Consider the following 14696-nt stretch of genomic DNA (forward strand, 5'->3'; position numbering starts at 1 on the left):
ACATTAGTGGGGTTATCAACATTTGCAGTTAACCATGATTTTCCCCTAGGTTGCTTTTTTAAGAGAGTGAAAGAAAAAAAATGAAAATGAAACTCCTTGATCAGTATAATAGAAGCAAGAGCTAATCAAAACTGTGAGGTGTGTATGGATGTGTGTGTATGTGCAGGCAAAAGCAAGAAGAGTGACAGAGAGTAATGCAGATATGTAGACTTAAGTCTCACAGGTAGTACATGTTAGTTTTGCACTTTACATGATATACGGCTACATGTCAAATTATACACACACAATATGTTCATTAAAAAGTTTTGATTTTTCTGTGTATGTATATCATGCTTTTAATCCTAAGACTTTAATATTTTTGTTTTTCATTAGATAAATGATAATGTTAATAAAATATAAACATTAGAAGCAGGATTGCATATATATTATATAATTCTGCTTTTTTTTAACCATTAAATATCTATCTGAGTGAGGCTTATTGTATCATAAACACATGAGAATAGTATAATTTAGATATGAAATTGTATAAACATAACCTGATTTAACCACCTTTCTAATTTGAAGTAGTTTGTTCTTTCTAATTTGCCATTATGTTCTTTCTAATTTTTTTTAATATATCTTTGTGTAGATAAACATACAGAAGCCTTAGTTGTTCTATGTACTTTCTTGTACAATAGATCTTTGGAAATAGCATCGAAAAGTTTTCATGACTTGTACCTCAAACTCCTAATCTGGGTGACTACAAATCTATGATGGCAATTCTGTTCTTTCGAAATTGACTTTTAAAGGTGGATATTGGACTGCTGACCTCTTCAAGCTCTGGCTGTTAATTCCAATGAAACCTGGAAAATGCTAATCCATAGTAGGGCTTATTTAGACAAGGAAGTGATTTATCTCCTCCAAAATCCTTTCCTAGGAATGGTTTTCTTAGACATTCCAATGCTGTTCTGCTCTAAAGAAAACGTATGGCACTATTCTGAAAAGCTTTTCCAAGCTGTCTCTCAATGGATCCTGAATATAGATTTGTGCATTTTACTTTCACCACAGTAACATCCCATAAAAGTGATTTTCTGTTTCATTCTCTGCCTCTGTCACTGTCTGTCTCTGTCTCCCCTCTCTCTCTTTCCCTCTCCCTCCCTCCCTGTGTTTAGAATGTACCTGCTCATAACATACATATTCCTATGAATTTCTACATTTTATTAATGGGTCCCTTTCTCTGGGCATTGATAAGAAAGAAAAACTCAACTAGTGCTACTCCTAAAGCACACAGTTCTTCCTTGTAAGTAGAAGACAACTGAAAAGCTGATAAAACACAGCTCCCTTAGGACCAGAGTCTCCTCGCGTTCTCTTTGCAGTGAACGTGCATTCAGGACATATTTCAGTGTTACTGGCACCTGTCTTGCTAAATCTGATGGAACAACAACAAACACAATAAAGTCTTGTTACTAAGCCATCTCTGAGCCACACTAGATTGTGATTGATTCTGTTGTGTTTAATGGTATGGTGGCATTTTGCCTTAGGCTTTATTATTGAACAGTGGAGGCGACAGAAGAAGGAAACACTTGATCACTTTGTAAATGCTGCACATTGCAGGGTTTAATGACTTGAACATAGCCACTTCCAGTGTATTGAAATGCCTCCGCCTTGCCTCGAAGCATTGTACCTCTATTCAAATGGCAAAGAATAGTGTTCCTGTAAGATTGTGGAGTGCAGCTCATTTTGGGAATAAACAGTTGCTTTGACCTTGTACTGGCAAATAGACCCTGTCAGGCCTGGAATTGCAAGGCCAGGAAATCATCTGTTTAGTCAGTGTTGGTTCTGGTCATTAGTTTGTGTTTATGGCTGGGAATTGATAATATAGTCCTGTGTGTACAGAGCTCAGGTCTGAATACTAAAAGGACCCTATTTACCAACAGCTTTATTTTTTAATTTAAAGTTAATTCAAATTGAAATGAGCCTTTTAACCCTTAATTAGGACCATGTTTTCTCTTAAAAGTCAACCACATTAGTCAACTGCAGACAAAATTCACTTTGCAATTGAAAAGCTACTTTCTTTCAACAGTAGCCACCATGGTTTACTAAATGCATTTGTTTTCCTTTCACTATGTAACTTTACCCATTCTCTGTATCAGCATAACTCAAACCCATCAATTACATCTTAGAGGGAAAGTGTGCTATGTGCTTTGGGAATGAGGCCAAGATTCTATCTGGAAGGTTTTTTTAAAATAATTATTATTCATTGTATAGCTAGTACTCATAATACTCCCTATTTCACACTTTTTAAAAATTCTTTTCCAAAGCTGGTAGTTTGTTATTTTACCCCACTACTGACCCATAGTATTCAGTTCCTGTTTTACTATTGCCTTTTTAAAAATACAGAATCAGCAGATTTCCAAAATATTTCTAATTCATCTATCACAATTCATATTATTTTGGCTTCTATTATTATACTGATATTTTTAGTGCTTCTCAATAGAAAATTAGCATTTGATAAGAACATCATTTTTGTTTCACTGTGACCCATCCTGGGTTTTGTTTTTGTTTTTGTTTTTTCAGTAAGTTTTGGCATTTGCTTGGTAAATAAACTTGCTTACTCTCAGTATCTGGGCATTTATAACAGAGGAACTAAAAGCTAGATTAACAAGAAAAAGTCAAACAAAACCTCACTGCAGATCAATAGAAAGAAAATATCTCTTTTAAACTGTATTTTCAATATCATGCTAGTTTTATTTACTGTTAAAAGAGAAAAAAAAATCACATCTTCTTACATTTTAAAAAATTAAAAATAATTAAATCAATGTTTTAATTTAAATGTATTCATATAAAATTTCCCAGCTTCTTAATATTCTACTCAATCTAAAATATACATAAGAGGAAGAATATAATGAAATGTAGTTTTATGATGCTATTGAGTAAGATTAAAATATAATAACAGGGAATTGTTTACTTGGCAGTGAATTTATCTTTCAATCTATCTAATCATGAAATCCACATGCTCTTTGAATACATAATACTCTGATACAGATAAAACACTTTCAGGGCAAAAACCTGTCATTTCTTGATTCAAAATTATTTCTTTTAAACCAGAAAAGAACCTCTATCTTTTATATCCTGTTGCCCTATGTGATTTTTGTAACTTCAATAGCTAATTTTAATACTTAAAGCAGGAATGAAAGTGAAGATACTTTTTGAAAGCTTATAGTGACTGAAGAAGATTTAGCTTTGGGATCAGGGACTAAACTTAATCACCCAGAGCTTTTGTGTGATAGAAATTTTATTACAGTGGAAAAGGACCAGAGAGAGCTTCTGACATAGATACAGGAGGGGGATGGAGAGTGCCCCACTGGCTAGTCTAATCAAGAACTTATCTAATTTTACCTGACCCACTCACAATATACATCTTAAATGAACAAGATTAGAACAATAGAAAGGTCTTACCAGACCCATTCCCACAACATATGTTTCAAGATAAGATTAATCAGTTCAGTTCATTTCAGTCACTCAGTTGTGTCCCACTCTTTGCAACCCCATGAACTGCAGCACGCCAGGCCTTTCTGTCACACATCACCAACTCCTGGAGTTTACTCAAACTCATGTCCACTGAGTCGGTGATGCCATCCAACCATCTCACCCTCTGTCATCCCCTCTCCTTCTGCCTTCAATCTTTCCCAGCATCAGGGTCTTTTCAAATGAGTCACTCCTTTGCCTCAGGTGGCCAAAGGAGTGGAGCTTTAGCTTCAACATCAGTCCTTTCAGTGAATATTCAGGACTGATCTTCTTTAGGATGGACTGGTTAGATCTCCTTGTAGCCCCAGGGACTCTCAAGAGCCTTCTTCAACACCACAGTTCAAAGGCATCAATTCTTTGGCGCTCAACTTTCTTTATGGTCTAACTCTCACGTCCACACATAATTACGGGAAAAATCATAGCCTTGACTAGATGGACACTTGTTTTCAAAGTAATGTCTCTGCTTTTTAATATCCTGTCTAGGTTGGTCATAATTTTTCTTCCAAGGAGTAAGCGTCTTTTAATTTCAGGGCTACAGTGACCATCTGCAATGATTTTGGAGCCCCGAAAAATAAAGTCTGTCACTGTTTCCCCATCTATTTGCTGTGAAGTCATGGAAACAAATGCCATGATCTTAGTTTTCAGAATGTTGAGCTTTAGGCCAACTTTTTCACTCTCCTCTTTCACTTTCATCAAGAGACTCTTTAGTTCTTCGCTTTCTGCCATAAGGGTGGTATCATCTGCATATCTGAAGTTATTTATATTTCTCCTGACAATCTTGATTCCAGCTTGTGCTTCTTCCAGTCCAGCGTTTCTCATGATGTACTCTGCATATAAGTTAAATAAGCAGGGTGACAATATACAGCCTTGAGGTACTCCTTTCCCTATATGGAACCAGTCTGTTGTTCCATGTCCAGTTCTAACTGTTGCTTCCTGACCTGCATACAGATTTCTCAGGAGGCAGGTCAGGTGTTGTGATATTCCCATCTCTTTCAGAATTTTCCAGTTTGTGGTGATCCACACAGTCAAAGGCTTTGGTATAGTCAATAAAGCAGAAATAGATGTTTTTCTGGAACTCTCTTGCTTTTTCCATGATCCAGCAGATGTTGGCAATTTGATCTCTGGTTCCTCTGCCTTTTCTAAAACAAGCTTGAACATCTGGAAGTTCACAGTTCATATACTGTTGAAGCCTGGCTTCGAGAATTTTGAGCATTACTTTGCTAGCATGCGAGATGAGTGAGACTAGCCAGAAGGTTCTTGTTAAGAAGGAGAAACATGTCCTGTAGCAAGATGCATTGTTATTATATAATCATTAGTACAGAGCTTAAACAAGAGTCCGCAATGCAGTACTTGGATGCAATCTCAAAAACAACAGAATGATCTTTGTTCGTTTCCAAGGCAAACCATTCAATATCACAGTAATGCAAGTCTATGCCCTAACCAGTAATGCTGAAGAAGCTGAAGTTGAACGGTTCTATGAAGACCTAGAAGACCTTCTAGAACTAACACCCTAAAAGATGTCCTTTTCATCATAGGGGACTGGAATGCAAAAGTAGGAAGTCAAGAAAAACCTGGAGTAACAGGCAAATTTGGCGTTGGACTACAAAATGAAGCAAGGCAAAGGCTAGTAGAGTTTTGCCAAGGAACACACTGGTCATAGCAAACACCCTTTTCTAACAACACAAGAGAAGACTCTACACATGGACATCACCAGATGGTCAACACCAAAATCAGATTAATTATATTCTTTGTAGCCGAAGATGGAGAAGCTCTATAGAGTCAGTAAAAACAAGACTGGGAGCTGACTGAGGCTCAGATCATGAACTCATATTGCCAAATTCAGACTCAAATTGAAGAAAGTAGGGAAAACCACTAGACCATTCAGGTATGACCTAAATCAAATCCCTTATAATTATACAGTGGAAGTAACAGATAGATTCAAGGGATTAGGTCTGATAGAGTGCCTGAAGAACCATGGATGGAGATTCATGACATTGTACAAGAAGCAGTGATAAAGACCATACTCAAGAAAAAGAAATGCAAAAGGCAAAATGGTTGTCTGAGGAGGCCTAACAAACAGCTGAGAAAAGAAAAGGAGCGATAGGCAAAGGAGAAAAGGAAAGATGTATCCATTTGAATGCAACCGAAGAAAAGCAAGGAGAGATAAGAAAGCCTTCCTCGGTGTACAATGCAAAGAAATAGAGGAAAATAGTAGAATGGGAAAGACTAGAGATCTCTTCAAGAAAATCAGAGATACCAAGGGAAATTTTCATGCAAAGATGGGCACGATAAAGAACAGAAACAGTACAGACCTGAAAGAAGCAGAAGATATTAAGAGGTGGCAAGAATACACAGAAGAACTGTACAAAAAAGATCTTAATGGTCCAGAAAATCACAATGGTGTGATCACTCACCTAGAGCCAGACATCCTGCAGTCTGAAGTCAAATGGGCCTTAGGAAGCATCACTATGAACAAAACTAGTGGAGATGATGGAATTCCAGTTGACCTATTTCAAAGCCTACAAGATAATGCTGTGAACGTGCTGCACTCAATATGCCAGCAAATTTGGAAAACTCAGCAGTGGCCACAGGATTTGAAAAGAGAACTAAGATCATGGTATCTGATCCCATCACTTCATGACAAATAGATTGGGAAACAACGGAAACAGTGACAAAGTTTATTTTGGGGGGTTCCCAAATCACTGCAGATGGTGACTGCAGCCATGAAATTAAAAGACGCTTGCTCTGTTCCTTGGAAGAAAAGCTATGGCCAACCTAGACAGCATATTATAAAGCAGTGACATTACTTTGCCAACAAAGGTCCATCTAGTCAAAGCTAGTTTTTCCACTAGTTGTATATGGATATGAGAGTTAGACTATAAAGAAAGCAAAGCCGGAGAGAATTGATGCTTTTGAACGTGGTGTTGGAGAAGACTCTTGAGAGTCTCTTGGACTGCAACAAAATCCAACCAGTCAATCCTAAAGGAAATCAGTCCTGAATATTCACTGGAAGGACTGTTGCTGAAGCTGAAACTCCAATACTTTGGCCATCTTATGCGAAGAACTTACTCATTGGTGAAGACTCTGATGCTGGGAAAGACTGAAAGCAGCAGAAGGGGATGACAGGATGAGATGGTTGGATGGCATCTCCGATTCAATGGACATGAGTTTTAGTAAGCTCTGCGAGTTGATGATGGACAGGGAAGCCTGGCGTGCTGCAGTCTAAGGGGTCACACAGAGTTTGACACAACTGAGCAACTGAACTGAACAAAGCTTAAAGAAAAATATACCCTCGAGCAAGTTGGTTGTTTTGTTGCCTAATCATTAGCTCTGGGCTTAAAGAAAGTTAAAGACTGTTATAACAACTCAGAGTTTAAGAAAATCTTATGTGACGAAGACAAAGCAATGTAGAAAAAAAGTCTGTCCTTTTCTCCTCCTAGAGAGCCTTAGACCCCTTTCTCCTCCTTGATGGCCCTGGACCCATTCCAGGCCCTCCTTGAGGACCCCAGAATCCTTATTAACCTACCTAAGAATTAACTCTTTCACTTTATTATATTTTTCTTTTTTTCTACCTGGGAAGTTCTAGGAATCCTACAAATTTTGGTATGTGAAGTATTAACTTTTTAAAGTGTCTCACCTGAAGAGTTTTTAGTGAAGTGAAGTCGCTCAGTCATGTCCAACTCTTTGCGACCCCATGGACTGTAGCCTATCAGGTTCCTCCGTCCATGGGATTTTCCAGGCAAGAGTGCTGGAGTGGATTGCCATTTCCTTCTCCAGGGGATCTTCCCGACCCAGGAATCGAACCCAGGTCTCCCGCATTGCAGGCAGACGCTTTACCGTCTGAGCCACCAGGGAAGCCTGAAGAGTTTTTAGAAGATAGTTAATACCCATCATTTGATAATTAAAGAAATTGAAGCCCAGAGAGGACAACTGTTTACAAGTTAATTATTTACTTAAAAATGTATTTCACCAGCAGCTAGCTGAGAGGCAATACGCTAGACACCGGGCATGTAAAATGAGTAGGAAATTGCTCTTGTCTACGTATTGCTCAGGGTCTAACTGGGAACTGATAATAAATTACTAAAGATGGAATTTCCAACTTATTTTAGAAGAAGAAGTGACCATCCCAACTACCTCATCAGTCTTGGAGATGCCTGGTCAATAACTTTGAGATGATACCTATTGAGAAGAAAAGACGAGATTAAAACCTACATTTCCTCTTTGCCAGTCTAGTGTTCTTACTGAAAGATTGCTGAAAAGACCTTGAAGTGTTGGGATATAAAAGCATAAAATCAGGGAGTTTCTTGGTGAAAATAACTTAAAAATGCTGTGTTGCAAAGTGTTTTAGCACTTACACTCTTTAATTCTCAAGTGAGAAGACTCATTTCTAAAACGATAGTGCCGCATGGAATTAATAGGTCTCCTCTTTAAAGCTAGGATTGTGAATTTTATCACTGTGACTGGACACAATAGGGTATCTAGGTCATCTTAGGAGATCAATACATGTTTGTTTTTAGAAAGTGAATAAATGAAATCCAAACATTATGTGAACAAGTCTGATTCCTGGTAAATCCATCATGATATTCAGTAGGATTTGAGGAGGTGCTACATCCCATTTTTAATGACTAATTTAGCTTCATGGATCATCCTACTTTGCTTCATCAAAGCCAAGGGTTCCTGCCCACAATTACCTAGTTCAAAAATTTCCATTACAAGGAGATCAAACATCTTTGGGACAAAAAAAAAAAAGGTCAGCAGTTTGCCTCAACTTAAAAGATTTTACACTGTTTAATCACTCTGGTTTTTACCACCCTGAGGCAGAAATCTATGAATAATTTTACCCATGTTTGCCTAACAAGAACATGTACTACTGGGTTATCTGAGGAAAAATGTAAATCAGGTTTCTGTCATTTTAGCAGCAGGCTTTGAATATGTGTATTTCCACTTCAGTTAAGTGTTACTTTAATAGCTGGCCAACACAGGGAAGGCCTTAAGTGTACCACAGAAGTTTTTATTTTTTTTTTTTTTTTTAATTTAAAGCTTAAAATTGGATAAATCTGAATTCATATTAATTTTTTACCATTAATTTACCATTAGTGTGTGTACTCTGTTCTTTGATATTATGTAATAAGTTGACCAAGATGTCCTTTGAATAAGAAAGGTAAATAAAACACATTAACATATCTACTTCATTCTTTCCACTTCTTATTTCTATTTGGTGGCTCAGTGGTAAAGAACCCGCCTGCGATGCAAGAGACACAGGTTCTTTCCTGGATTAGGAAGATCCCCTGGAGAAGGAAATGGCAACCCACTCCTGTATTCTTGCCTCGGAAATCCCATGGACAGAGAGCCTAGCGAGCTACAGTCTGTGGGGTTGCAAAGAATCAGACAAAACCTAGTGACTAAACCACAACTATCCCCATCACTTCTTACCTGGGTTTTATTTGTTTGAATACCGAACCTTCTCAGTTTCTAAAGTAATACATAATGGGAGAAATGTGCACATCGTTGCATTAGTGATTTTACATTCAAGGAACACAGGAGATACTTTTAAATTACAATCATTGTTTTTCCTACCATAAGCAAAGATAATAAAACATAAGTATTCATCCCCTTTAGAGGTAATTTCAAATTTTTCCATGAGGATTTAAGAATGAAGAAGGTTTATTAGAAACATTGGTATTCAAGCACAAGTTGATTTATTACAAGGGAGGGAAAAAGTTTGAAGTAAGTATATTTTATAAAGAATTTCCCCTTATATATTTAAAAATAATGGTTCTTATGAGCATAATAATTTTATTAGTGAATATAAACTTTTCAATCATACTCTCAAATTTGCTGAACAACCTGAGTGAAGGATTTAGAGATTCTTTTTGTACCAATAAAAGGAAAATTTAATTGTATGCCTCCCACATATTGTGGGTCACCATGTTCTTAAAGTTGGCAGTCAACATCTGCCCTTTCATCAAAAGCGCAGTTGCTCATCTGCCCATAGTAATGTTACACTTCAATTAGATACAAAATCCTGGAGAACAAGAGAACATCAGCCTTTCTGAAATGAGGTCTTACTAACAATATATGACAAAAGACCTGCACTTGTTTAACTAAATATTTTGCATTAAACTTTTTAGATGACTGTTCAATGTCATACCACCAGCCTAAATTGATCAGAAAATAATTTGCTTTAATGAGTGATTTACATAAAATTAAAAGCAGATTTCTCTTGCTTGTTCAGACTATCATTGAATTTCTTTTATATCTTGGATGCTATTATTTCTGTTTGCCCTTCATTTGTTTATTCTGTAAAATAAGATTAATATCTACTTTGATTATTTCAATAGAACTGTTGTGTGATTCAGTTGAGATGGTGCATTTGAAAGTTCTTCATAAAGAGAAAAAGTATCTACGTTTAGGTTGTTACTGTAGAACCTATCTTTGTGCTCAGGATAGAGTGATCATTCAATGAATATCCATAAATAGATGATTAAATCCTATCACCTATTAAATCCAGGTAGCTACCAAGTTCCAGAAGATGCAGAGTAGAGTCTATCTCACCAAACATCCTGGATTTTCAGATGTAAAACACAGAGACTGACCATTGTACTTTCTTAGGATCTTTTTAGTTCCATTAAGCTATGGTTCCAGAGAAGGCAATGGCACCCCACTCCAGTACTCTTGCCTGGAAAAACCCATGGATGGAGGAGCCTCGTAGGCTGCAGTCCATGGGGTCTCTAAGAGTCGGACACGACTGAGTGACTTCCCTTTCACTTTTCACTTTCATGCATTGGAGAAGGAAATGGCAACCCACTCCAGTGTTCTTGCCTGGAGAATTCCAGGGACGGAGGAGCCTGGTGGGCTGCCATCCATGGGGTCGCATAGAGTCGGACATGACTGAAGCGACAGCAGCAGTAACAGCAAGCTATGATTCTGTGTAATTAATACATCTCAACTGAATTCTCTTTGTCTTTTTTATCGTTTACACATGCTTTCTGCTGCAAGAAAAAGAGAACTTGACCACAATGACAACAAACAGGGTGTTACTTTTCAGACATTATAAGACATTTTGAGATTGGTGCTTGCTTGGTCAGCAAAAGCAGTGTATACATCTCTCTAAGTTTCTTGGCCTATAACTTAGTGTCTCCTGTAACCATTATGTCCATAATTAAAATTAGAATAATGTAGATTAGGTGGTTTCAGTGCATCTGAATCATCTTGCTAGAAAAGAAACTGAAAACTTTCATCCGAGTTCTGTTTGTATCTCTTTGGCCATAACTTTGGCCATCCACCCCAATTTGCAATGAAATCTGAGTTAGGGAGTAGTACTTGGCAGAATGCAGTTCTGAACAAAATCAGGATTCTATTAACAAGGAGAAACAGGATTGGGATACTGAGTACCTAACCAATGGCACCCACCATGTTCCTCTACTTAAGAGTTTATCTTTTCATGTTGATCCATTCGTGTATTAAATCATGCTACTTAGAGACCAACTCCTACTGTCTTTTCATCATCTTTCTCAAATAGGATTTCTTCTGTGTATTTCTTCCAACAGTTCAATCAGAATGAAATATTTGCTCCAGGTTACCTGCGTTCTGTAAATTTCTGTTGCCTGCTTTCACATAGCAAAAGCATTTTTGGGATGGACAAAATTAGGGACATTAGTATCTTCAAAACTAAGAAGGAGCCTGGACAAAAGTTGATGACTGACAGATATATATTAAACTGCACTGGCTCAGATGGTAAAGCAACTACCTGCAATGCAGGAGTCCTGGGTTTCATCCCTGGGGTGGGAATATCCCCTGGAGAAAGGAATGGCACCCCGGACCAGTATTCTTGCCTGGACAATTCCATGGACAGAGGAACCTGGGCTTCTCTGGTGGCTCAGAGGGTAAAGCATCTGCCTGTGATGTGGAAGACCCAGGTTCGATCCCTGGGTTGGGACGATCCCCTGGAGAAGGAAATGGCAACCCACTCCAGTATTCTTGCCTGGAGAATCCCATGGGCAGAGGAGCCTGGTGGGCTATAGTCCATGGGGTCGCAAAGAGTTAGACATGACTGAACGACTACACTTACTTACTTACTTTCAATACTACCAGAAATTCTGTGTTGTGGTGCTGTAGCTAAGAAGTGATTAGATGACTGTCTTGTCTTTTCTTTAAGTATCATATACATAGCCATTTATAATATTAACAAAAAATGATTGAGTGTTTAGTGAATACCTTTATGCTAAATGTTGTAAAACCATAAAAGACTCAAACAAAAACAAAGAGATAAATTTACAAGCAAACAAAATAACAAAGTACTTGGAACACTGCAACTTAATCTTTTAGAGACTCAGCAATGTCCTCTTGCAAATTCAAATGCACTTCAGTGATGAGCTAAATTGAAACCAGAAGTTAAATGCATAATTTGTTTAGACTTTAAATCATTTCCCCCTGAGGCAATATGAGGGGGAAGATAATCAGTGTTTAAGGACAATGTTCAAAGTTTATAATCCTAATCTAAGTTTGGTTAAGGCTTCTTCTGTGGCTCAGCTCGTAAAGAATCCGCCTGCAATGTGGGAGACCGGGGTTTGATCCTTGGGTTGGGAAGATCCCCTGGAGAAGGGAACGGCTACCCACTCCAGTGTTCTGGCCTGGAGAATTCCATGGACTGTATAGTCCATGGGGTCGCAAAGGGTTGGACACAACTGAGCAACTTTCACTTCACGCACTCAAGTTTTGTTAAGGCAATAGAAATTGAGTGGCTCTCAATATAGAACCAAAAGTTACTCAATTTAATGTAATATGATCCTAGAGCAGCCATTCTTAGTAGGAATTTGAAAACAGTAAGACTAGATTAATGATTACTGTCATTTTGTTGTTTGTTGTTTAATTGCTAAGTCATGTCTGACCTCATGGACTGTAGCCCACCAGGCTCCTCTGTCCGTGGGATTCTCCAAGCAAGAATACTGGAGTAGGTTGCCATTTCCTCTCCAAGGGATCTTCTCTACCCAAGGACTATTATTTTAAGTTAATCTAATTTTTTGCCTTGTCAATGTATTTTCCTCAGCAGTGCTATCTCCCAAGAAGTGTTCAATAGGAAGATACACTATTATACGGCGTGTTATCTTTCAATATGCATTTAGTGATTATAAAAGTTAAGATTTATTCATACAGGTTTTATTTAAATGTAAATAACCTCTTATTCACAATATGAAGTGATATTAACAATTTGGAATTCAATCATAAAGATAGTCTATAGGGTCTATTATCTAAATGCTTTAAGCCATCAAATCTCAGTGTAGCTTTGAAACTGAGTTTTAGAGACTTAAGAAATTACTGGCTTCCAAAGATAATCTAGAAGAAATTAAAGCTAAAGATACTGAATTTCTTCTTCAGAGGAATGTGAAGGGATTTTTGTTAGGATTTTCTCTATGATTTCAGTTCTCACTGTAATTATGAAAATGGACCAAAGGAAACAGTACATTTTAAATTTTATATCAGATTAAATCAAAAGACTATAATGGAGACATTTCTGCAAAAGTTGTAAATAAATGGTAAATTCTAAATGGACAGCTGAAATCAATATCTGGTAACCAATTCATTGAGCTAAAAAAAGAAAAGAAAGAAACACACATCATTCAGAGATACTACCAGGAAAAAAGATAACATGATTATTTTAAAAAGCTTTAATCTAGTAAATATTCACATGTACATTAGTCTAAATATAAATTATACCTCCCTATGTATTTGAGATACAAATAAGGAAATATATTAAAATCTTTATCTTCAGCCATTACCTGAGAAGTTAAGGAATGACACTGTCAAGAGAGACCAAAAATGTCATCGCTCAGGAGATCTGTATATAAGAACCTTAAAATATAGACAAAGCCATGATTTCTTCCTTCAGTTTACAATTCGTGAGAATAAAATTGTTTACACATAAACTGCTTGGAAAACAAGTGGGAATGTAACACAGTGCTAACTGCAGAGGAGAGACTATGCACATTGCATCATGTTTAAAAAGGAAATGGCTGCATGATGACATGGCTTTGCTTTATTTTCTCCACAAATGGTCCAATGCCAAGTAAAGCTGTGAAAACATGAACTGGAAATTTCATCACACTCTAGTGCCAAAGTAATCTAACTCTTGTGGGTCCCCCCCGCCACTTTTAACATTTGGTGCAAATACAAACATATACATGGAGAAACTATATTGGGCCACATTATTTGCTTCTGTGATTTCTGGGAGGAAAAAAAAAAAAGGATTTTATTCATGATAAATGCATGCCCTAGCCTCCTGAAATCTGTGTGATGTATTTTCAAGGATGCACTTTCAAATTTATCACAGAATGTTAAAAGAGTCATTTTGTTTGTAGCTTGTCGACCGGGTTTCTACAAGGCTTCAGATGGTAATATGAAGTGTGCTAAGTGTCCACCTCACAGTTCTACTCACGAAGATGGTTCAGTGAACTGCAGGTGTGAAAATAATTACTTCCGAGCAGACAAAGACCCTCCATCCATGGCTTGTACCCGTGAGTAGCTTTGCTGCAGCCCATGCCTCCATGTTTGCTTTCTTTACTTTTTCCTTCTTGTTATTGTGGTTTTTTGTTTTTAGCATTTGGCCCATTTCCTTCTGTTATCCATGTGCAAATTAAAAGCTTTCTCTGCTTCACTCTCCATGCTTGGCTCACCACAAATGCAACATTTATCATACAGAATAAATTAGTTTTTAAATCACTTCCTACAACAGGACCCCTATAAAGAAAAAAAAAATTCTATATCTTGCTTTAGATCTTGCACTATTTTGACAGGGTAGGGGAAGTTATAGGCATGGGATTTGTGTTTTTACTTCTATTCCCTCTTGTTATGTGTTGGTCATAGGTCACAGGGAAAATGAACCAAGATTTATAAAACTAATACTAAGGTTTTCATAACTATTCACAAGGGCATTGAATTTAGTGGTAGATTCCTTCCTTGGACTTTGTGAATGCATCTTCAACTTGGAGTCCAAACTCCCCCATTCATAGACTGAGGAGGACAGTCCTCTGGAATCCATGTGTCTATAATCTCCTGGATCCTCTAAGGACGAATTAAAAGTATAAAATAAAAGACAAGAAGGTTATTTACCTGTTTCAGTTCCATTGTAAATTATCTATTTCCCTTGTAGTAGAAAACCAATGTGAGGCTCATTAATCTTTGTTGAACTA

General features: G+C 37.3%; 1 protein-coding gene across 3 annotated transcripts in view; it reads left to right on the forward strand.

Moving 5' to 3' along the window:
• EPHA3 (EPH receptor A3) overlaps positions 1-14696 on the forward strand; it is a 408015-nt gene that overhangs the window by 254147 nt on the left and 139172 nt on the right. For all 3 annotated transcript variants that reach the window (XM_069578939.1, XM_069578950.1, XM_069578961.1), the window contains exon 4: positions 13866-14021. In XM_069578939.1, the coding sequence (XP_069435040.1) occupies positions 13866-14021 (156 nt within the window). The remainder of the gene's footprint in view (positions 1-13865; positions 14022-14696) is intronic.

This window comes from Ovis canadensis, chromosome 1 (assembly GCF_042477335.2).
Source record: "Ovis canadensis isolate MfBH-ARS-UI-01 breed Bighorn chromosome 1, ARS-UI_OviCan_v2, whole genome shotgun sequence".
Lineage (NCBI taxonomy): Eukaryota > Metazoa > Chordata > Mammalia > Artiodactyla > Bovidae > Ovis > Ovis canadensis.